Genomic DNA, 25,732 nt, shown 5'->3' with positions numbered 1-25,732 from the left:
CTTTGAATCACCTTGTTATTGAAATGTGCTATACAAATAAACTTGCCTTGCCTTAAAGTAGCTACCTTTGATTCAGCGTTGAACATAATGTGTGCCCTTTTTTAGACCTGTGTTTCATTGTTAAACTGATTCCACCATTTCCACTGCCATGCTTTGAATAACGACAGAAACATCATTATCAGCAGTTTTATTAAACATAAGTAAAAGAAAATGGTCATTTTGTAAACAAGAAAACGGTCACTTACAGAGGAAGCATCTGTCTCAAAACATCTGAGGACAAAAATCTGAGGTTCAATGGAAACAAATATTTAAACAGGACAAAATTCTGGCCCATAAATTGTACAAACTGAATATCACACATTTGGTTTAGATGCTCAGAGTCATTAACGTAAGTAACGGGATAGTGAGTTGTAGTAGAGAGTTTTTACAGATGCTCTTCTCCAGTGTAACCTGAATTTTAAGTCCAAACAAGTCAGATAAATATGAGAAATTAGTTGTAAGTAATATTTAGCCACCAGTTAAAATATACCAGCGACACCAGTAAAGTAAGTCTGCTCTCTATCCCATTACTCAAGTTTTAGACTTTGGATCAGAAAAAAAAAATTACATTAAAAATAATAACCTTATTCTTATAATTTATCGTATACATAAGTATGCCTATTACTAAAAAAAACAAAACAAAAAAATCTAACCCTGATTCACAAAATGTTTACACCAAACAACAAATTAAGTCCAGAATGTTTTGTCCATTTTTATGAAGAGCTTAAAAATGATCAACCAGAATAAACATTTAGACAAATTGATAGAATAGATGAGAATAGAAACTATAAATGTCTTTCTTCAGCCACTTCTAATAGGCGCTATCACACATTGTGTTTTTGGTGTAAAGATCTTGAGTTAGGGTATCAAAGTAAAATACAATATGATATAACATAACACAATGCAAACACAAAACGAAATTAGTATGAAAGTAAATATAAAGAAACGTTTTCTTTTTAAAGTAATCAAGTCCAACAGCTGGAGTTTACTGGCATCTCACTTTGCTTTATTTACAAGCACCAACGATTTTACTCTAAATGTCAGACTGATTCAGCCAAAGCTTTTCGCTGTCCTCTGACCAGAAAGATTTCATCATTCATACAGCAGGACGTACTGAGGAGACTCCTCTGTCTTGGCAGGCATATGAAGTAATACAAAGATGTAGTCAAAACACATGAACACTGATTATTGTGTCATTTTCACTTGGCGAGCATGCAGAATAAACCACCTACAAGCTGCCTAAAGTTTTAAAACATTAAATTACTTTTTCTTTATCTTTCTCCTCATAAACATTTTTAAACGTGAGTGAAAAACATTAATTTTACTGAGTGATGCTACATCAACAGCACAGTGGTATGATAGTCGGCTGTTGAGACTTGACAGTAATGATAAAAACCACAATACACATTATAAGGTATATAAGGACAAACTGTAAGGCAACCAGCATTCAAGGAAACCTGCTGGTGTCAAGTACTGGCTTGTTAGTCTCTGTGTATGAATTTAAAACTTTGAGATGCACACGCTTGATTTGTGCATCAACATTTACTTTACTTTGGTTTCTAGTCACATATCTATTCTGTTTAGTTTTTACATTTACTTTGGATTAAACAACAGGTAGTGGCTCATGTTTTCATCAATGTTTAGAGGTTATTCTTTTAAAGAAGTGTTGTTATTCATACAAGGGCACAAGCCTCATTTAAATATATTTCCAGTTGTAAAAAAAGATAATTTTTGATGATATTTTGATATATTTTGCCCATGTGTGATGGAATAACCAACCTATCTGATTCTGTTTTTATTTCATGAAACATTTTCACCATTTATGTCAACAGTAGCCTTGAACATCCTCTAGTGGTGGGCCTTTTTAAGATGGCAGGTGCAGACGGGCTGACCGGAGCTGGTGCTGGGACTGGAGCTCTGATGCTCTTCTCTGTGCTTCGACTGCTCTTTGTGCTTGGGCTTTTCCACTTCCTCTGCCTCCCTGACCTTCCTGACCTCATGGCGAGGTGACGACCTGACATCTCTCCCCTTCTCTCCCACCAGAGCCTTGGAGGGCATGCGCAGGTTCTTGGGGGAGGCCATGCTCTGAGTCTGGACTCTCTTGACGTGGTCGACAGCGTACGGCCTCTCCTGGAGCTCGCTTGAATTCTTGCGTCCTCCGGTTTTGTCCGCCATATACTTCCTGGGTGGATTAGCAGGGGGCTTGTAGGCCTCCAGCTTGCGCTTGTGACTCATGGCAGAGGCACAGCAGATGATGAAGACCATGACGATGAGAAGGGAGGTCACGACAATGATGATGAGAAGATGCTCCTGCAGGAAGTCCACCACTCGGCTCAGGACAAAGTCCTTCAGGCGGATCATGGTGGTGGTGATGGTGTTGGTGAGGGTGGGAGTGCCGGTGGCAGTGGTGATGAGAACAGGCGCTCTGGTGGAGAAAGAAGTTGGGAAAAGGAGTCCCAGCTCCGCTTCATCACCACTGCCGTCCATAGACATGTTGAACAGAGGAGTGGAGTGACACACACTGCACCAGAGTGACAGCAGGGTCACACAGGTGATGTGAAAAACCAAGTGGGACTTCATCCTCTCTTCTAAGTCCTGCAACAACAACAACAGAAGACTCATTTAAATTCTTTTATTTGAATTTAAAAAGGAAGTATTAGTGAACTTAATCCTCTATGGATCCTCTAACACTGTGTTTCCCAAATTTTTTGACTGTGAGCAGTTCAACTTAAGAAAGATGTGTCCTTCTCACATGGTTTCATTTGTTTAATTTGTTTTTAGAGGTCTGAAGAGGTAAAACTTTCCAGTATTTAGTGACTGAAAAAAAGCTAACATTAGATACACCTCAGAGAGAATAATAAGTGAACTGTGAGTTAAGTTTTTAGCCATGTGGCATCAACATATGGATGGAAATGTGTCTCTGTCTGTCAGTTTACTGAAATACCTTTACTGAATGGATTGACATGAGGTCTGGTACAGATATCTATGGTTCTGGTGAGACCAGCAGGTCAAAGTTTTCACCTATCCAGTGAAATATTTCATCATCTACTGAATGAATTGACACAGACATTCATAGTTCACAGATGATGAATCCTAATGATGTTGTTGATCCTCTGTCTTTTCCTTTAGCGGCACTCTCAGGTTCACATTTGTGCGTTTCAGTGGAACATCTTGACAACTATGAATTGTAATAACTTTGGTGATTAATTTTCCTCCTTCCTTTTTAACTGGTTTATGACCAAATACCTGCAAAACTATTATTAAATAATAATAACATAAAATGGTGAATATGATGAACATTACACCTGCTAAACAGCATTTACTGCAGCTCAAAGCACAAAGTCCAGCTTCTGTGTACAGACTCACAGAGCTGCTAACGTGGCTGTAGACTTTGTTTGTTTTTCTATTGTGACACTACCGAGGTTAAGAATAAACTTTCATGAACAGATACATTTTTTCCTCCTTCTTTCTTTTTAATCATCTTGTGACACATCAGACTTATCTTGTGACTCCTTGGTGGGTCTCAACCCCCGTGTTGGGCACCACTCCACTAAAATAAAACAGTGTTTTTAAGTGCTGTTTCCATCTGTAATGTAACTACAGTCTCCATCTTGACTCAGGTTTTTCTAGATTTCTTCCATTCCTCATCTCACACCAGATCTATTTTAGCAGGCAGCAGAGTAGCCATTACTTATTTGGGGTGGAGGCAGTGAGTTTGGTGCTGGAGGCCTTATAATTTGTAAAGTAGAGGGAGGCCACCCATCCACCACACCAAAGCCAGAAGGAAGCTATAATGCAGAGGGTGCACAGAGGCGTGGGAGACCTGTGGCTGTGGCCTCTATATTTACACTGGGCAGCGACTGCTGTACACCAGCCCACATCAGCACAAACCTGATGAGGATATTTCTGCTTCCAGAGAAACCTACATTTACTGACAGTACAACGGACTGAATAAACCTCCCGACCCAATATTACTTTTCTACTATTATTATTTCTCTCCATCTTTCTCTCTTCCTCTCGATGTGATATCAAGATTTAACTAAGGAAATTGTGTCCTTTGGTGCAGAGTTCAGTCCGTTACCATTTAAAATCTGTTTAACTCTTTACATGGTGTGTAATTACATGGTGCTTTGCTGTAAAGTTGAGCTTCTAATCAGCATCATGCTATGGTGAACCTGCTGCTCCTCTGATTTACACAGTGCAGTGTGAAACCCCCTCCCTGTGTGGTCAAACATACAGTACATTATATTCTCTGCTGGACCAGATGGTTGGCTGGGTCTTCAGCCTTGGATGTACAGCTATAGGCCAGCACTGCCCCTTGAATCCCTATAATTATTTACAGCCATAATTACATTTCCGGCATGTCACCGGTGGGTCCATATTATCTTCAAATGAAGGCCATGCAGCCACCAGATATGTAATGAATCCATCCAGGACACGTTTTTAATGGCTGTGTCATTACAGCAAATGAAAATGTCCTACAGAGGGTGTCCTGGGCATCCTTTTATATGTATTTACCTCAAATTCTGAAATATGTCCCTTTAGAAAAACTCAAATACATTTTAGATTAAAGTTCCTTGATTTTAAAGTGTTTGGCCAGAGAACATGATTTGTTGAGGTTAGATCATCCCAAAATACATTCTTACTTAAAACATTACTCTCGTTCACTCTCATTCGCACTCTGTGAACTATATTAAGAGTTAAAAAAAGAAGATGAGTTATTCACAGGATAAAATCTGAGTTCATCATCCAGATTCAAGAAAATCTTGAAAGGATGTAAGAAATATTACTTAAGTAAAAGTAAGCTGGGTGATATGGACAAAATCAAATATCACAATATTTTTGACCAAATACCTCAATATCGATATTGTGACAATATTGTAGGGATGACTATTGGTGCTTTCACAAAATATTTACACAATGAGATTTTGGATAAAGAATCATCAGAAATGTGGATACAATGACTCAGTGGAGAAAAGCAAATAATAGAACAGCTAAAAGAGTCTGGTAAGTTACATCACTTTACTGTAATACAACCTTTAAAACCAGAAAAGACACTTATGCCACATGGCAATATTACTATATCCAAAATCTAAGATGATATCTAGTCTCATATCACGATATCGATGTAATATCGACATATTGCCCAGCCCTAAGTAAAAGTAGCAATGCCACAATATAAAATACTCCATAAGAAGTAAAAGCTTAACAAACTTCAGTAAAGATACACAAGTATTGGCTAAATATACTTAAAGTATCAAAAGTAAAAGTACTTGTTCTGCTGAAAAGTGGCCCCTGTGAGTGTTATAGTGTTATATATATCATATTATTATATCATTATTACAGTTGCTAATTGGAGCTAATATAAGATACTTTATGTATTGTTGGATTGTTAAATTTGTAACAGGTAATCATATTTTATAAACTGATCATATATTTTATGTGTAAAATCTTAATCTGGAAAGTAACCAGTAATGATAGCTGTCAGTTAAATATAGTGCAGTAAATATAGTAAGTACTATATTAAGCATAAAGTAGTAAAATGTATCTTCAGATTGTACTTAAGCACCTGAGTAATGTACTTAGTTAACTTCTACCACTGGATGTTAGTAGCAAAAAGGTAAAACAGCATTAAATATTAACAATATGAATCACATAGATCATAAAATGTGAAATTTTAATCAAATAACACAGACCACAATAACACAAACTGCCCTGAAACACCTGAAATGTTTGTCTACACCTTCTTTCTTTCTTGATAACATCCATTTTAAATTCACAACAAATATAAATATATATACTTACAGGATCTTGCGTTATCCTGGGTTTATCTTACGACAGCACGGCCAAGTGTGGAGGACAGAGAGGAAAAAAGGGGGGAGACAGAATAACAAGAGGAAAGTAAGAGTGAAAAGGAGTTTCCAAGCATTCGCCCTCCCTGCTAAGTTATACTGAGTGGTTTTTTTACTCAGCTCTAAAAAGTCTGCTGGCTACAAAATGATGTCCATCCCTCTATTTTCAGCTTCTCCTCCCTCTTTGTCTGCCTCCCATCCTCCATCTTCATCCTCCTGCCCTGTTGAGGCGGCCATTTAGGAATAGACTTTTTAAAAAATTTTTAAACTTTACATTTATTTTACTGATTACAGAGGGAACAATGATGCAGAAGTGACACTGTACTCATATTTTCTTGAACATGGAGCAACACTAACTCAATAAGAAGCCTTATGAAAGGGTTTTAATTTTGAATAAAAGTGTAATTTACAAGAATTTGTGTTGATTCATTTAAAGTTCGACTCATTAAACCTGATATTTCTGCTTAAAAACTCAAGTTGCAGTTGGTACATCAGTCTCATGTTTTAGGGAAAGAGGTATTTCTGTACATGGCGGGGCGAGTCCCAAGACTTCTCTGCCTCCCACTGAGTCCTCTCTAATTAAGTCGCCTTGATTACAGCCTGTCTCTACAGGGCATACAAGACCAGTGCAGAGAGAAAGCAAGCCTCTCATCCCAAAACACATGTACAGAGCGAACATATAAACTTCATGGTCTTTTTAGGAGCACTTATCTCTGGATATGTCTCTAAATATGCAGGACATATATTTAAGGCAACTCATGCCTCCTCTCTGATTTTATTCAGACAGACTTATGCAGGAATGAGTTGTTTTGACAGTTGGTGTGTGATGATGATTTTATTGCAGATCAGTGAATTGAGGTGGCAATTAACAAGACTAGAGGACCTAAAAGTAGAGGACGTTTTCAAAAGGTTTGAAGTTTTTACTGAGCGTCATTTTTTGTAGGCTTTTCTCCTCCAGAGATTTGCAATTATCTCCTGGTTCTGGAGGCCATGTTGAAAACTAGATGAGGAGATTCTTCACACGCACGTTAATAAATGCATGGTACTAGTTCAGTGCCTCACACATTGTTGTAACAACCATTACAGCACATGAAATAGCTTTGTAACTCACAACGGATCCTTATTTCTGGATGCTGTAACTGATACTTGTCATCAAATGTTACAACCTTTGACGCACGATACTGAAACAGTGCGTCAAAGGCTATTTTTGGTTCAAACACAGTAGCAGCACTGTGACTACCTGCAATAAACCAACAAAAGGGTCACAATAATGTTCAAAGTATCATTTCTCTTCCCGTTTATACTATGGGACATGTTGGTTTAAACTACAGAAAAGAAAAAGGTTTGATTCAGGCTACTACATTTTCTATTAATTACATCATTAATCAATAGCCATGTATTTCATGCTGGTTGCTCCAGTGGGACACCAACCTTTTTGATGACCTATAGTTTGATAGTTTTGATGTATGTGGGTTTGTCACTGCCAGACGACAATAATCAACACAAAGGATTTGTGTCACATTTTCAGAAGTGTAATTTGACTTTTGAAAGGATAAAACTGGCAATATTGTATATTTTTATTATTGTCAACAAGGAAATAAAAACACTAAAACCAACAAAGAATTGATCCCACTAACACGTATTGTCTGATAAAGGTTATTCCTCTGTAATATACATAGACCTCCATTGTTGTCCACAAAACAATGAATTAAAATTATAAAACGTCTCATTGAGCCACATTGTTACACTGGACGACATGTTCCTTCATCAACATAAACATGGCCACTGTAGTTTATTTTCACTCGATCCCACATAAACCATCCAGCTGCCGAGAATATACACTAAACCACCAAATGTGTATTAATCCACTGCTGAAAATAGTCCCTAAAAATGCACCATTCAGTCCAAATTTTGAATAGTTTGCTGAAAACTAGTGTCCAGCTGTTTTAGGAAATTACTTTTTTACTTTTAATACCTTTTTCTAAATATTTGTAACTGACTTTTAAAGATTCACATCTTTAGAGGGAACAAGTGAGGCTGCCACAGACAGGATAGCCGTAAAGCATTGAGAGACGGACTCACACATTGTTAGTTTTGGTCTGTTCGTGGGGTTTGCTGACAAGAAAAATATGGGAGAGCGCCAGCCTGATTATCCTTTAAACATTTTTAGGCTTTTCCCCTGTAATGAGTACTTCTGGAGTGCAGATTGAGATATGTTGTTCATGGTCCAAAGGCAACTTTTGACTGCAGGCTGTATGGCTGAATGCAAAAAAACACAAACACATAAAACAAATCAGATACAAATACATTTGTCAATTCAAAACTACACAATGAGCCCATTTTAAAAATTCTTTATTAATTTTTCTTATAATCAATGTTTGATACTTGAAGCAAGAATAATGAACAAAAATGCTGAGCAGACCTCCAACATGAGGCTTCATCCTGGTTTGTTTTCTTCTGATTTTCTTTCTTGATATTCATACGACCTCCAATAATAACAAGAGGTTTCTGCTTTTCTCATGATGCATTATGGCAAGGTGCAGGGAACAGACAAGGAGAAACATTTAAAACCCACCTCCCATACAAATACCCTCTTCAGCACAACCACAAAAAGAATTAAAAAAAAAAAAAAATACAGAAAATATGGTCATGTTATTTACACAGCTTTCACTCTAGACCTTAATTACAAACATACATCTATCTTTCAACTGCACATTTCTCCAACCTACAGTGTCCCTTTGGATCGCTACTCACTACTCCTCAAAACTTAGCTCTTGTGCCAACAGTGCAATAAAGAATCCATAGAGTGGCAGTCTGATATACATGATAGGGCAGTATAATTTAAGACCACAGGTCTTCAAGTGTCAGACCTACATTTCTGTCGCACTCTAGATTCCTTTCACTAATATTCTAGTCGACTCAAATTGCATTTTGAAGTCAAGATGACTGACGGCTTCTCAGTTTGACATCCTTTTTTTTTTTTTTTTTTTTTTTTTTAAATGGCTTGAATACCCGTACCGAGGTGGAAAGTGTCAAGATGTCTGTGAGCACGATGCCTCTAACGAATCCTGATCGATAATGCTGCCTGGTGGATTGTGGGATGTATTGGCGGGACTTCGTGATGTCATCCAGAGTCCTTTGAACTTAGTGTTTGCACTAGCTGTAGCACCTTAAAGTGGTTTCAAATCTGGGCACCTATCAAATCTTCCATTTACTACACAAATCAAACTACTCACACAACAGTCCTCTACAAACACTTCCGTGGTCACCTCTATGGCACTTTCAGGTCTTTACAGTGGTAACAAACATTGAAGGCAAACAACAGACTGAACCATTACCCGTCTCAGCTTCCCACTGGGAAACAGATCGAAAAAAACATCAAGAAAAGAGCTTTTATCGTAGCAAAACAGCTCAGATTGGACAACCCAATGGTTCCTTGTTTTTTGGGATAACTATACTGAATGGGGGGGCATCTGAGAAATAACCATTAAAAAACCCAAGAAGTGGAAGTGCTAAGAGGGATATAAGCACAGCTGGAACAAGAAACAGGCTAAAATTAACAGTGAAGCAATAACCCAACTATTCAATTCATCCAAGTTAGAGGCAAGACTTGGACGTTCTACTGTGAGTCCATTTCATAACCCCGCCCCCACCTCCCCATAAGAAACAAAGCAGGAACATCCAAAGTGACAGAAACCCGGCAGGCCAAAGACGAGGCACATATTCACACACAATCTAGGCCTTTAAGGTCCGTCATGAACAGTTTCTGTAGCGAATCACCAAATCAAGTCAAGGTGTGATTACTTGGTGTCGTTTCTTATCGATTCCTCTTTTCTTTGTACAGAAAATAAAGATCTGAGCTGGAGATGACCTGTAACGCAAAGAGGAACCGTGACAAAAAATAATCCCACTACACTTGACTACACCTGTGTGTTGAGCGCTGACGCTGAGGTCGGTGACCGAACCTCTCAAAGACAAAGCAGAGCTGACAGGCGGTTTTCTGCAGAAAGGTCTGAAAATCCACACAGTTGGTTTTTTCCCATGGGTACGATGTACTTGTCACAATAAAAACCAACCAGTGTACGTGCGTCACTACAGTAGCGTGTTTACAAAACAAGGAACGTTGTAGGAATATTCCCCCCACCACCCCCCCCCCTACACAAACACCAAGAAATGCCGATGAGATTTTGTGGAATGTGTTTGTCATTTTCCAAAAAAGCACACAGTGCATGTTAACAAAGCGAGATTGAAAGGAATGCATGTTTACGTGGATTATTGTGTCCACTGTCAGTAGAGCGTGTCGGAATGACAGAAAGCAGTGGGAATGAAAAGAAATGCCAGAAAGCAGGTGCTGATCTGTGCATCTTCGACACAGACAGCGAGAACTGTCATTTGAGTGCTTGGTGAGGACTGTGGCAGTTAAATGTGTTTATGCGTAAAGAATTTATTTCCTCTAGAAGTTGAGAAGTCAATCTTCCGTTCGTAACTATCCAATTAACTTAAATCATATTAATTTCATAGCAAAACTGTAATGAAATCCCTCTCTTCCTAGAGAGACTGCACTGAGCTTCCCTGTTTGCATTTTTAATCTTCCCACAAAGAGAAAGACAGAGAGAGAAAGAAATACTGTCAAGGAGGTGTAAACACAATTTCAGATTTGCCAACATTATAATTTTGGGGGTTTGGTAACATGAAACACTGATACCTGCTTAAAAAAATATTTGGGAATACAATAGTAAATTGGGAATGTTAATATTGGAATTTTCTTGGCAATTTTGCTAAAATGAAAAGGAATATGTAAGAACTTTTTATACAAGTAGACAAAATAAAAAAAAAAAGACTGCCACAGAATAAAAAGGAGAAAAAAAAAAAAGAAGAGTCCTTTGTCACCAAAAAGCAAGAACATTTTCTGCTAACTTTGCCACACGTCCTTCTTATTCCACCTGTGTTAAACTGAGGATTGGGGGCTGGCTAAGAAAAAGTTCATCTGGAATGTTGCTAGGGATCGTTGCTAGGCAGGCCTCAGACGAAACACTGTCATTGAGATAGGCAGTGACTGGTCCCGCCCACCGTCCAGCCAATGGAACGTCCTGAATTGTAGCGGGGTCGAGTAAAGGGTCCTTAAATGGCAATTTTAGACATTTGCTCTTCAAGTTTGATGATTCGCTTCTCCTGACTGCTGACCAGGTCCTTGAGGGATTTGATTTCTTTCAAGATCTCTTCCAGCTTGGCTTCAGACTTCTGTGGGAAACAAGAGACAAGTTGGGACTTTTTGGCATATTTGAACAGTTCACACACGACTACAGTCACAATTTAAATTAATGCCAAACATAATTCTACGCACAAAAATATCAGCAGAGTGCAAAAAAACACCACCTGTGTCAAGAGTCTCCAGCCATGCTAGCAGCTCTGGGAGACTGTTGTTAGGCTAAATGCTGACATCAACACGCTGATGTTTAGCAGGTATAATCTTTACCATGTTCACGATCATTGTTCAGCATGTTAGCACGCTAACATTTACTAAGTTTTAGATACAGTGGGGAACATGACATCCCGATAGCCACGCCGCTAGCACGGCTAAAAACACTATCTACAGTCTGGGACTACAGTGTAAATGCCATGTGGCAGGGCCTGGTACTCTGAGGGTTAACATGTTTCACCAGCAGGCTGCACTGGAGCTGTGATTACAGAGCAGAACTGCAGAGAGACGCATGGGCTGGGTCCCAGGCGGGTGGCTGTGTTGTGGGTGAGGTGCAGCACGACGCCCAGCAGCGGCAGGCGCCCACTGCAGCAGCAGACCCCTCAGTTCGTGAGTCAGAGACAAGATCTACAAACCACCTCATGAAGACCGCCAGCGATCTGCCCTGCTTCTTACACACATACATATACACATATCTGTCTGCCTAATACTGCACGCTACATAGAGACGAGGCCAGCAGAGAGAGTCACAGAGATGGAGGTGAGAGTCAGGAGGACAGACTATGATGATGTCCTCTGAGTAGTAAGGATCGGAAATATATCAATATTTACTGTTTATTGTCTAATATCTTAATTATGTGAGGGATTTTTGGCAGGGAATCGTAGACAAAACTTAAACAATTATTTGTTTAAATAAAAACTACCTACAACAATTTGTTCCAGAGTCATTTATGAAGATCATCAACTGGAAAAAATGGACGTTAGGGCTGCTCAATTGTAGCAAAAATCATAATCATGATTATTTTGGTTAATACTGAGATCACGATTATTTAACATGGTTACTCATTGAATTTGGAAACATCATGCATTTAACATGATGTTTTAACAGTGGATTACAGTGGAATAATATCAACTATGTTGTGGTGCACTTCCACAACAATGTTGTGTGGAGAGTGATCAATACTAAAATGATCATTCATCATGGTACTTTGAGAATTAAGAGGTTTGACAGAAATCATTAACTTGTGTAATCATTATACAGTGTGTTTACAAGCACTTGAGTAACCAGGTTACAGTCAGTTTCTTCTAGAAAGCTGATTTCTTAACTGTCATGTGAACGAGAAACCTGCTTCCTGTAATCAGAGTTTGGGATTAAAGAAACCCGGTTACCACAGGTAGATTTTACTCCCTGGAGAGCACCAAAATCTCTGCCATGTATACACTTAACCAGGTTTCTAATCAGCTTTTTAAAAGCAAGCATATGCACAATAACAGACTACAGACAGAGAAGGCACAGTGCCGAGCAGCTGGATGAAAGGAGAGATCATAACACGGAGCGAAGAATCCTCGTATCTAAAATAATAGCATCCAAAGTCTGACTGTAACTAAAACAAAGTAGCCTGTAGATGTCTAAATAAGTCAGTTTCCACTGCTGAACATTCGACTGTCCAATTCAGACACATTCGCGCAGTGAGAAGAGCTCCGCTATGTCACTCTGCCTTTCACTGCGCTGTCCGGCTGCTCCGACACGATGCGCTGGATTTATAACACAAGACAAAACATGAGCATCAGTGAGAAACCGAATGTGGCACAATAATCGTTTTATCTCGGTTATCTTATTTTCATAATCGTTGGAAGCCAAAAACGTAATTGAATTTATTTATTTCCCAAATATCACACAGTCTTTATATCATTATCTAAACAGACAGTATGATCCATATCAGAAGAAAGTTTATTTATTCCAAATAAACAGACTGTCTAATAGTCTGCTCTGAATATTCTCAGTCGCCCAGATCCTGTTTATCCACGGAGGGTTGAATCGATGACAACTGGACTTGGTTACAACTACAACCAAGTCCAGTTGTCCTCGATTCAGGCCTCCTTGGAAAGTTTGTTTAATGTAATGAGACATTTATTAGACACTCTGGACAACTTAGCCAAAGCAAATACTCACAATCGATGGAGTCGGGGAGGCAGACTTGTTGGCAGGGCTTGAGTTCTCTGTGTTCTTGGTCACCTTGTTGTCCAAAATGTTCTTTTTGACCACCTTGAACTCACGGTTCTTGCCCGGAACGTAGCCGTTCTTGAGGGAGATTAGGATGGGGTCTCCATTCTTGCCCTCAAACCACTCCTCAGCCTCCAGGGCCGGGTCTGGTCCAGCTGTGTCAGGGTACAAGTCGTCCTGGAACAGGTCCGACTGAAAGGGAAAGACAGAGTGACAAGCTGTTAGGAAAACACTGTAACCTGCACATTATATGACAGAACCTCACAGCTGATACAACAAGCTGATTAGAGGTCTAGTGTGCAAAGTGGCCGCTAAGGATGAGGACTTACCTTTCTAGGTACAGTCATCACGATAGGCTCACACTTCCTTTCATGCAGTTTATAGAACCTGGCAAGACACAATTCAAACCGTGTACCCAGAATTCAGTTCCTTATTGGACAACAAAGGGAACAGACTGTCCCGACAGAGATTAGTGATCATGTTCTGCCTCCCGGTGGTAAAGCTGGAAACTACACAGTAGATGTGTTTGACAAAAATAAAAACTCAAAATGCGTTCTGGTGTCAGAGACGAAGATTACCTTGCTATTTCACACTTATTGACATCAAGGCCCCTCTTGGGCATGTAGCCCATGCCCCTCTGAGGCTCCTTGGTGGCGAAGGTGTTGAGGAAGTGAACATACGGAGCCTCATCCGTTATTTCAAAGTAGCGGATGCTGCTGTCACCCTGTAAACCACCAAGAAATAAAGAATAGTTTTGTTTCTGTATTTTTCTATGTGGAGATCACAAATGATTGAGTTGACTGCTGAGGGGCTTTGGACTTACTTTTCCACAAAGGTAAACAACGTTGGTGTCTGGGTCATAGAAGGGCAAGAGCACTCCATTGCTGGTGTCCATCTCATTAACAGTCATGGCCTCCTCCATGTTTTGCTGGAAATAAAGTATGAAGATAAATCAGAGAGGCTAGAAAAATGTAAAGCTTAGGAAAAGGTAGCAGCGTGGTTGTCAGGCCAGAATGTTGTACTTTTGATAGTGAGGAATAATGAAACAGATTCCACAGTAATAAAGTTGTATATGGTATTTATTTTTAACATGTGTGAACCGTTTCAATTAAAGAACTGTGGTGGAAATTAAGTCTGAAATTGTTCGTTGCCAGACAAATTAAATGTGTGAATGTAACTCTAACCCCAAAATCAATGAACTCATGTAGTGCTGTCAGAAAAACATGAAGCATCTTACTATGTTCCAGAGGGCTAGCTGTCTCTCACTCATACGGCTGAAACCCGTGGTGAGGACGTTCCCGTCCGCCAGGAAAATGGCCCTCATGGGTCGAGCGCCCTCATGTGCCTTCTCCTTCTCCTGTGAAGTAGAGTTAATAGGTCAGCACAAGTCACTGTTTCCTGAAACACATCTATAACCAGGCAGTTTAATAAGGCAGGAAAACGGGCAGGTTAATGCAGCATCAGGTTTTACAGCAAATCTTAAAATGCATTTTCTTAGGCATACTTTTTTATGCAACCATTTGTGTCATTTCTTAATTCTAAACTAATCTTAAATTCTGGGTCTTTTTCCCCAGAAAGTAATTATTTGTTAATGTTCTTATATTTGAGTGTGTTAAAATACATATTTCCACTTTACTTCAACCCAGAAGAATAGATGTAAAGCTGCTATAGCTGTCTTATTCAAGAACACTTTTAAGGGAGCACGGTTGAAAACAGTGCTTACAGCTAAAGCAGTCTCCCCCCTCTTGTGAGCCCAACTACTGCAGATTAGTATTTATTTTTTCACATATAGTAGATACAGTTGCACATAAAAAAACATCAATAGAATAAAAAAAGATTTGAAAAGTTCTTACAGCAACAATCTCCTCCTTACGGGGGTCGATGACACGGATGGCCTTGTCCTTGCAGGCAGTGCAGATGAGGCTGCCGTTACGGTTCCAGGACACGTTGTAAATGACATCAGGATGCATGTCCTCCAGGGTGATCATGGCCTCGCCTGTGCCCACGTTCCAGATGATGATCTGGTTGTCACAACCTGGCAACAGAAAGAAGTGTTTCCAGTGATCCAGTGTGTTGTCTTTGAGGCTGCTGTTATCATGATAATATATTATGACTTGAAGATCAGTGTTGGCATTGAATTTCAGCACGTTTTGAAAGCTCACTCTAGCAGCCTTTTTTTTGTAGTTGTAAGGACACAGAGAGGACTCTCACCGGCACTAAGAAGGACATTGCGTGCTGTTGGGTGCCATGTGATGATGCCAACTCGCTTGGAGTGTCCCTCCAGCACCACTACTGGCTCAGACATGGAAGTGACGAGGCCATTCTCAGGAATCTGCCACACCTATGGAGCACGTTAACATGACAGAAGTGAGATTAAAGAACCAACAAGGAAGCCTACGGGAGACTTTTACCTTTGTGTTTGACAAAATTACAAAGTCTCAAAAAAAAAAATCCAAAGATTTCATTGTCAACCGAACAGTACAACAGCATAAAACCCCCCCCCAAAAAAACACCAACAAACAGCAGTTACCAAGAGGAACCTGAGGGGGGCAGCAGTGACCAAGAACTCAGTAACCAACAACAGCATGTGATTTAGAGACAGAGATGGGATATTCATATAGTGTAGCATGTAGTAAGGTTAGTTATTATCACTACATCTGGTACAATATTGGTCCTTCTCCCAATAAAATAATGTATATGCAGCCTGATGAAAACCCAAACAACTGGAGTTTTGATAATGATAAATTAACTTGGAGGTCAACTGTTGACACCTGCAGTGGTTCTGATTAAAATGATCTAATCTTAAGGCTGGGAGGTAAGAGCCTCATAATCTCAATAAAATGTCACTATCTATTGCGTGTAGTTAAAAAGTTTTTATCAACTAACTATTTATATACTTTTCATTCATACATGGTGGAAAATGCTCTATTTTCTTGAAATACTACTGTGCAACGGGATTTAATTTTGGATAAAATATTTACATTAGAGCACTCTCTCTCTCTCTCTCTCCACATTTTGGTTGGGAAACATGTCTCCACATGCTGAAGATAGTTATTTTATGGATCAGTTAATGATGTCCAAAGTTATTTGTCTCAAAGGACATTCTAAAAAAAACCTTCATATCTGTGGACATGTTTTCTTTTTTAGGTGATAAAAAGGTTACTTGTATCTTAGTCTCTGTCAACGATTGTCTCCTACATATATTGTTATCTATTGATAATGATTTTTTGTTTGGTGTCACTCTTAAAAACCAAACCGTGTCCAAACTACAATTGAAGCATCCCCCTTTTCATTGTTTAGTGCTACTTCTGTGGCATCTGTCTTCATTTATTCCACCACCTTTCTTAGCATGCTTATATTTGCTTGGTTCAGTGTAAAAAGTGAAGCATGTGCTCACATTTTTTCAAGGGAAATCAGTGACACACTGACAACATTAACAGCAATGATTAACCTGCCGTGAGTTGTGCCGACGTGTGCTGTGCGCTTTACGTGACAATTAAAATCCATTCTTTATTGTGAAAACTGGCATCGGCACTTAAACGTCATGTGTGGATATCTCTACCAGTCTGCTGTATACACTGGTTACATCACTCACGCCTACCTAATCTAAACTAAACATTACCAAGAGCTTATTAAGGCTGTGAAATTCTACAGATCAAAGGCTACGAAGAGAGGAACCCTTGATGATTCCTCTGTGCATGGCTCATATGACTTTTACTTCTGCAAACATGAAATAAATATGGCATTAATACAGATTGGGTTTAACAGGAAGTCAGGACTTTCAGGTGAGGAAGTGATAGCAACATACCTCAACGGGCAGTACACTGGTCTCAGCCTTTCACGGCCCAAATAAGGACATATGAAGGAAAGTACCGCTACAGTCTCAAAAAAGTCAGTGACCTCAGCTCAATAAACAGCTAAGTAATTCCCCAGCTCTGATTTCTACGACACATATTTGAGCCTAATCTAATCCAAAGGGTGACGTCTGCACCCATCCCTGAGTTACAACAGGCCGGTCTTTCGCAATAAAAACATGAAGTTTCTTGTCATTTATTAGCTCACGAATGTGTGTTGCAATTCTTCCTCAATAATTAAGAGGGCCGAGCTCAGGTGTGAAAGGGCGAGGCAAACCTTACCATCACTGTGCAGTCCTCGGAGCCGCTGGCGATGACCTGATCATTGTGGGGGCACCAGTCAATGTCTAACACCGGGCCTGTGTGACCACACACTGTGGGGTAGGCTTTGTCAATGCGTCCCGACTGTAAAGACAAAAGATAAACAACACTGAGTAATGAGATTAGTCTTAGTCTGATACTGCTTAAAGAACACTGTCCATGCTGGAGGAGTGGGCATGTTTTGAAAAGGGACAATTACAGTGTAATCCGAAATCCCACCTGCGGAAATAAGAACACACACACACACACACACTCACAAACAATATCTAGGAAAAGACGCTTAAACTGATTAATTCTACAGAGAATCAGAGGTGAACTGAGCGTGATATGGCAGCATTCACTGCACGCCAATCAATACAAACTGAAAAAAATGTGTACAACTCCTTCTTGAATTTAATTCAATAACTTATTATTTTAAATAAAAATGATTTTAAAAATTTAAATATTTGTTCAATACATAACACATTTTCACCCACTTTTACCCACAGTTGCGTACACTGTATGAAGATCAAAGTGTGAGGTCAGAAAGGGGAAATTATGACCATAGAGGAAAAACAAACCTAAAAACTGCTTACAGCCAGAAAAATCAGCAGCCATGGTTTATCACCCCTTCCTTCAGCCAAAAAGAGACCAGGGTTTTATCGGTGCTACACAGAGGCAAACTGAGATTAGATTTAGCCTACCCTCTATTGGACCACACACAGTAATTAAGGAAAGTAAAGTGGTGATGTCATTATACAGTAGACGCATGCCAACAGATGCTTAGTTCTCCACAACATCTCCTTACTTAAAAAATGATAACCCTGAATCAAAGTGTGCCCTTTACATAACCAACTTATACAACTCATGGACTAGTTACAGATGAATTTCTGACTGACACACAAAGACACAAAGGTCCTTCAGTTACACTGTGCGTCTTCTTATATCCTCTTAAAACCAGCCTGCAGCTGGGTTTGACCTCTGAACCCTGAGAGCCGGGAGAACCAGGTGTTCTCTACACCGTGAGGTGACTTAGCAAACTCATGCTGTGCCGTGTGGGTGTCTGAGACACACCCTACTGTGCTGTTGACTCCAAGTACCACCGCAGGGCCGGAGAGATGATGTCACTTACTGTGGAAAGAGTCCTGCTGCTGCAGCCCTATTTAAAGCATGATGGCTTCCCTAATACAGAAAAGAAGAGAATCACTTACTGCCCCCAGCTACTCTGCCATTACACTGGGAACAGTGATAATAATGGCTTAAGAAGAGCTACTAAATCTCAGAATTGTATATTAGTAATGAATAACAGATACAGCTTAATCTAAATGTTAATTCAAACAAGATATTAGGCAACCATTACAAGCATGATATACTCAATAGACACACTGTGTGCTCAAACGATTTACAATGACATTATACATCAAACAAATTTGGTGTTCACAGGAGCAAAATGACATGTTTTTAAACAAAATGATGAACTGCATTTAGGACCAGCTGGTACAGTGTGTGCAGGCTGGACACATGAATTTGAAATTTTCGCCATCCCCAACACACAATTGCATGCTACTTCCTCATTGTTTTTAGTGGCCTCTGGACCATATCTTTTTTAAGGTTTATAAAAAAAACAAAACAAAACAAAAAAAGGTACATGTGATATCATACCTTAAACTTACAACTCTTCCACTTGGTGCTTACCAACAGGTCTTGAGCCCCAGTCAGTATAGGCTACTAGCATTTACTGGCTGTGTTGTATTCAACTGCTGTTTATCAACATACTAAATTAAATTTCATTTGTAATATAGTGGTAGAGTGCACATGCACAAGCAAGAATGAGATGTTACTTTAGTCAGTCAGTGCTGGCTACAAACAGCCGGGCGGCTGGTTTGAGTAAAGTGACAGACTCAAAAGTTCCAAAGAGACCACGCTCACCCCAAATTGAAAATTATGGCTTCTGCAGTCAAATGATTACATGCAACTTCAAGCTTTCAAAACGAAGGAGCTGTCAGAGAGATAAATACAGAACAGAGTAAATAATGGAGCTGTGTCCCTAATAAAGTCTGAATTGAATGGCCTTTTGGACTCTTAGTGCAATGCACTGTCTGCAGCTTACTCAGACTGTCATGGTTGCTTTCTGTTCTTTTAAACAAACAGATCCTGCTCACTTCCGCTGTTTAACTGGAGAAACTTTAACCTAAAGATGCAGTTTGCTTGTTGAACACAAGTTCTGAAAGGGTGACTTCTTCAAATAATTGTTAATTTTGCTATGATTCAAAGTGAGAAACAAAAACCCAGAGGCAAGCAGAGGGCGGTAGTCTGGGCCTTGGAGGGACAGTTCAGTCCGGAACCAGTGTTATTTTGCTCAGGCACCTCTTTCTGTTGTAGTAGCTAATGTAGTCTAGCAGAGGGCATTTCAAGCTTCCTGTCACTACAGTGCACATCAACATGGTGAGGTTAATATCACCATGTGACAAGATTCATATCTCAGTTCATATTCAGTGAGACTGAACAGATGCTTTATCTACAGTCCTACAATGGCTGGACACCTGTTAAAGTCACAGTAAGACTTAGTGTTACATAATTATTATATATGAAAATATCAGGCCTGTAGCCATGCAGTCACCTGACTGACACAGTTGGGCTGTGACACATACTCTAACTCCAACTTTAGTGATCAAAGTCCAGTGTATGTGAGAATGAACTCTGTGGGCGTGTACGGGTAGTAAGTGAAAAATCACAAGATCTCGTCTAAACCTCACCCTGACTAGTAGACACATCCTGAAACCAACTCTGAAGCTGAGTGTAAAGACAGCAGACTTTGATACCGCTGTCAACAGGGATCTATGAGCCACCATCTGCTAATCAGATAACAGACTAGTGACCTCTCCTCTGGAGCTGAGTCTATTTAAATCTGAGTCTATTTAAAAATACCACTTTCATTTAGTAAATCACAAATCACAGGTAATTTGCATTATCAGGTAGACATGATATCTGTGCATATTCATTTGATCGCTTAGAGATGTACAGCATATGACAGCGTAGTTCACCAGACTATTCCTGCAAATGATTTCCTGCTCGTAGGAACAGGATGTAAAGCAGGAAGGACACAGGCTCATGACCAGGTGTAGCAACAGAAACAGCATAAACAAGTCTGACAAAGAACAAACTGATCACAGAGATAAGATGAGCCCACACTTCAAAGTTATTTGCCATTGTACATTATTCTCTTGGAAAATGCTACTATGTTTTACATTAATTACTTCACAATATTTTAATTATACTGGACAGATCCACAGTATCATGGATCATGTCAAGACAAATTCTGAAATTTGCACATCCACAAAAAAACAATTGTCAAACACTGTCAAACCAGTTCTGTCATGTAAAACAGTTAATATAATTTCAACATCAACTGGTGCTGTACAAGTGCTCATTTATCTTCTCTGTTGTCTGGTACTTCAGGAGCACACCGTGCATTATCCATAAGGGCGGATGTTGTAACATAGACAAACACTTAAACTACTGTGGTTTTGTGTTTACTTGGTTTCTATTTTGCTTAAAAACTGGCACAGACACACAACTGAGGTGGAGAATAGCAACAGATCTCATGGTGCATGTATAAGAAAAAGAAAGTAGACTGTGACCTGGGTGTGTTTTATATATATATTATTTTATATTATATTATATTTTTATATATTTACTGCAAATGCACATGAACAGAAAAAAAACATTTATCTGAACCTCAGGAATCAGAAATGACCACAGACAATGTGGTGCAGTGGTTTTAAAACAGACTGAAGAAGCATGCAAACAGATTTACAGTAAGCATACGGTCAGGTTTTATGCCCGTGCCACACAGATTAAGACCATCTACAGTATGCAGAACCATCAGTGTCGGGACCTCGACGCTCACTCTTCTCAGCACATCTGGCATGCTAACTGCTCCAGTTCAGACATGCTACAAACACTCCTACAGCAGGAGTGTTTGTAGCATGTCTCAACTGGAGACTAGTGTAGAAGACCTACACTAGTCTCAGGAAAATTTCCATCAACACATTTTAAATCACACACATAAAAAAACTACACTTATGAATAAATTGTAGCTTGTATGGTTGACTAGTAGCAATGAACCATGATGCCCTCGTAACACTACTACTTACCGAGCCGTGGAGCCCGACCTCCTGATCAACCCCGGCAGGGCAGAGCAGACCATCAGTTCGACCAGGGCGCCAGGCGTTCTTCACATTCCACACCTCGGCCCCAGGCAGCTCTGGTATGGGTATGACTAATGAGAGCAAGAGGGCTGCTAGGGTGTCGAATCTAGCACCCTTTGAGGTGTTAATGTCGTTTGTGTCTGATACATACAATTAGGAATTCCAGGGTCTGAGGAGCGAACACAAGTGCCTCAAGCCTGCGTAAACATTTGATTACATGATACACAAGGCAGGAATGCAGTTTGTATGGAGTGAGGTCACTGTAATTGCCAGCTCTGCCAATTAACAGTTTAACTGAAAACAAGCTCACTTCAGGGATCACCTCAGATGAGCAGTGCAGATAAGTTAACTTGTACCAACTTGTTGCATTCTCCCCTCTGTCCCTCTGGAAAAGCAGAGCTTCAGGCACATTTGCAAGTCTAGATTTGTCTTTAAGTGAGATATTTTAACTGAAACATCCACCCATCATCTGTCATGTCCCAATTACAAGCATAATGAGATGTCACTCAGCAGAGACAAGATGATAAATCTGAAGAAATCAGCCTTGTGGCGAGGTCACATACTAGACACTAAACTTTGTTTAAGACAGTACTGGACCATCCTAACCGTTGGCAGGTGAGACATATTTGATTTTTTTTTTTAACCGTCTTAACCTGCATCTGCAGTTGAACACTTGTTGGACAACACTCTCTGATCTGGTAAACAGGAATTTCCCTTTAACAAAGGAAACTAAATATAACATTGACATAAATTTGAGCATTGACAAAGAGAGAATTGACAAGTCAAATGTGCAAAAGAGAAACTAAACTGAAACTTAATTTAACAGTTATTTTATGAAATATTGAACTCTAAAATGTGGCTTCAATGTGTTTTCAATAGAGCATGTCTCAAGGTGCGCTAGCGCCACATGATTCAAATTTCACCAACATAGAAATGAGAATGTAAAGGGGGAAACAAAACTGAACAAATTACAACAGCACTGTATCTCAACACCACTTGTTTGTAATAAACTAAAGTTTTACTTGAGGGAGAAACACATTTAAAAATATCTTGATGGGAATAGTAGGCACAACCACTCAGCATCAGGCGTGACTAACATTACTGCGAACCAGTAATTTAGGAAGAATACAAAAATTCTGTGTCATCTTGTCCTCGATCTATTCGGCAGCGAATAGTAATTTGATAGTAAATAACTCCTCACCTGTGCTGAATCAGATGCTGCTCACTAGTGTTGGAAAACATACAATTGTATTATTAATAGCAGGTAAAACTGATAAAACAACCTTACATTGTATAAACATCATGACTACCAACTAGTTAACTATATGAAGTCTGCTAGCAAATGAACAGTATGAGTATTAGATAGATATCAGTTCTGACTTGGATTACAGATTCCAGGTACAGTTTCACTTATTGAATCATGTTTCACCACTAATTTCACACCCATTAGTGCTGTGGTTTGGACAATAACTCAGTTTTGACATCAGACTTAAGGTTTACACATTCTATCAAGGTCCAACACCTTGGCTGACAGGTGAATAGTTACGTAGGACAGCCAGTAATATCACACTGGAACACTGCCGAGAAAAATGGGCCCTAACAGACTAAACCAGCCAAGCAAGAAAATCATCTCCAAGGCGACCAGTCTATAGGAAGTGTGCTTAGCAAGACTTGACACGAAGATGTGAGCATAATTTTGACTAGAACAAGGAAAATCAACCGCATCGGCATCAAAAAACACCCACACCAACACCAACGGGCTAAACTCAGCAGTTGAATACCTAACATGTCCATAACTACACTACAGGCATTTATATCCTTTGAGAGGAATGTCTGACGCCTAGAAAACAACCAGTTGCATAGCAACAAGTAAGACTGCAGAAAATAAGAGTGAATCACACAGTGATAGATACAAAGCACAACACTGAAACACACACAAAAAAATGGATGAACAACATTCCCTCAAGGCAAGAGAGGACATTCTTTTCATTCACACAAGAGGCCTGCACACTTCCTTTCCTTGCAGCTCAACATGTGATTCGCACATGCCCACCACTAAAAGGGTCTTCATGCATGCTGTCCAGTGCTGCTCAGAGCTCCATGGAAATTTCCACTTTTACAAGTCTCTTCATCTGTACGGCAGAGACAAACAGCTGAGGCAGTAGTAGCAGCACTCTTGTCATACCCTGAACTTTTTTAGTAAGATTTACAATGTCTGAATAATGGGGGAGGAACAATAGAGTGCAGCACACTGGAAACTTGAGCTATATATAGCTAAGGAGATAAAAAAGATAGATACTTCCACAGAGGTGTACTACGGATATACTGTAGTACAATATAATGCATTTCTGGTACATTGGCTGATGAAACCACCGGTCATAAGATAAAATCCAAATAGCACCTGAGACAAGTCCACTAATTCTGAAAACATTCGAGGTTGGTTGCCAGACAGGAATTGTTTGGGGAAACTGAAATTCTGAGCCACTTGTGTTATTATTATCAAAGTACTTCTGCAGCACAAGATATTTGCTAACAAGGCCTGATATGAAAATATTTGCAGTGTACGCTGTGATACAGCAGCACCTGCGGCCCTAAATGATCATCAACTGGAGAAACAGAAAATAGATGAATGAACAGATATTTTTAGCGGGAACTTATCAGAGGCAGCCCACCCTAAGAGATTTTTCTGTGACTTTGTCTGCCAGATCAGTGCATTCATGCACAAACCGTAGCAGGTTTGTGAATGAAATGCTCTTTTGCAACAAACCATAAATTCTTAAATGATTGAAGAATTTGCCCTGTGGGAAAATGACACTGCATTCATCATCTGTTATTACAAGGTATTATAAAGAGAGGAGATTTACAGATAAACAATCTGGTTTATTTAATTAAGCTATGAGGGATTTCTTTTCCTATGATATGTCTGTACTCGTCTTAAGGGCAAGTTGGAACATATACAAGAAGTCTTTTATTCCCCATGTCATACAGGCACTGAACACAGAGTGACTGCATCAGGGAATACGTGTATTTTATAAGATTTACTCTCTAGTATTATTTATATAACCTATCTGCTGCTACCTGCCCATTAGCACTATTGTATGTTGTATATTTTGTATGTTTTTAATAGTGTGTGTGCTTTGCGTAGTGTATGTAGTTTTGCTGTACTTTGGGAGAAGCCCAAATTTCCACTGAGGACAATAAAAATTAATCAATCAATATTTCAGTGAACAAAGTGTATTCACAGCTCTTTATAGTGTAAATATGCAGGAATCCTGCAGCAGTCGTACTAATTATCACATAAAAATAATTATTTTAATGTAGCATTTGCATACAGTCATTGACTCTGTGACAGAGACAACATCTGACTTCAACCCAGTTCTCTCATCTTGGCCGCTCTTCATATTTCGGCCTATCCCAGAATTCACATGTGTACTGACACTGCATGAAGCAGCCAATGGCAGGGCAGGGAGGAAATGGTCTTGGAAGGCTGTCAGGCAGGGAGCAGATTTGACCATATATGGTAAAATCTGCAGTCAGCAGGACTGAGCGGCAGAAGCGGCAAAGGCAGAGGCAGCTGAGCAGTATAGAGGTCTTGGAACACAAACTGACCAAAGTATGGGGAAAGACCCTGGATATCATGCACGCCAAATGTATTTTTTTTATGTAGAGACAGACTTTAGCTTAGTTAGCAGCCAAACTGGTGTATGTGAGACTGAACAGAAATAATGTCACTGTGCACACACCCAGGAATTACTAACAGCAAAGGTTGAGCACTGGATGAATGGTGCATTGAGGGATTGAATCCAAATCAAACACACACACTCCACATCTGATCATCCTTTCTGTACAGAGGCGGCGTTTGAAGCACTAACATGGAACATGCCTTCTACATTAGACAATACACTTTGATGCTGCTATGCCTTTAGTTTAGGTCAGTCTTAAAAAGAAACTGACAAAAGAGGAAACCAGAGATGCGGACAGTTCACAAAGTGACTAACACACAGTCTGCATGGAAAATAAAGATGCTGATGGCTAAAACAGGACAGACAGCGC

General features: G+C 39.6%; 2 protein-coding genes across 4 annotated transcripts in view; both read right to left on the bottom strand.

The window, feature by feature from the left end:
* Positions 1-172: 172 nt before the first annotated feature.
* On the bottom strand, positions 173-5,998 carry tmem119a (transmembrane protein 119a). Its single transcript, XM_067609841.1, has 2 exons — positions 5,845-5,998; positions 173-2,634 (listed from the first exon to the last, which is right to left on the bottom strand). Exon 2 carries the CDS (start codon positions 2,617-2,619, stop codon positions 1,888-1,890), a length of 732 nt encoding a protein of 243 aa, XP_067465942.1. The 5' UTR covers positions 2,620-2,634; positions 5,845-5,998; the 3' UTR covers positions 173-1,887.
* A 2,228-nt stretch (positions 5,999-8,226) lies between these two features.
* Positions 8,227-25,732, bottom strand: part of LOC137196843 (coronin-1C-A) — a 39,541-nt gene continuing 22,035 nt past the window's right edge. For 2 of the 3 annotated variants that reach the window (XM_067609754.1, XM_067609772.1), the window contains exons 3-11: positions 17,451-17,573; positions 15,526-15,655; positions 15,168-15,349; positions 14,552-14,671; positions 14,138-14,242; positions 13,893-14,038; positions 13,644-13,701; positions 13,264-13,506; positions 8,227-11,132 (exon numbers count right to left, since the gene is read on the bottom strand). In XM_067609754.1, coding sequence (XP_067465855.1) covers positions 11,013-11,132; positions 13,264-13,506; positions 13,644-13,701; positions 13,893-14,038; positions 14,138-14,242; positions 14,552-14,671; positions 15,168-15,349; positions 15,526-15,655; positions 17,451-17,573 — 1,227 coding nt within the window. In that variant the 3' untranslated portion in view covers positions 8,227-11,012. The remainder of the gene's footprint in view (positions 11,133-13,263; positions 13,507-13,643; positions 13,702-13,892; positions 14,039-14,137; positions 14,243-14,551; positions 14,672-15,167; positions 15,350-15,525; positions 15,656-17,450; positions 17,574-25,732) is intronic. The other variant, XM_067609762.1, reaches the window with a different exon arrangement.

Source organism: Thunnus thynnus, chromosome 2 (assembly GCF_963924715.1).
Source record: "Thunnus thynnus chromosome 2, fThuThy2.1, whole genome shotgun sequence".
Classification (NCBI taxonomy): domain Eukaryota; kingdom Metazoa; phylum Chordata; class Actinopteri; order Scombriformes; family Scombridae; genus Thunnus; species Thunnus thynnus.
The sequence above is the reverse complement of the archived record's forward strand: the minus strand, read 5'-3'. Positions and strand labels throughout refer to the sequence as shown.

What these genes read in the sequence shown, in the direction of transcription:
- tmem119a (XM_067609841.1), bottom strand. Translation starts at nt 2,619, where the DNA reads ATGAAGTCCCACTTGGTTTTTCACATCACCTGTGTGACCCTGCTGTCA.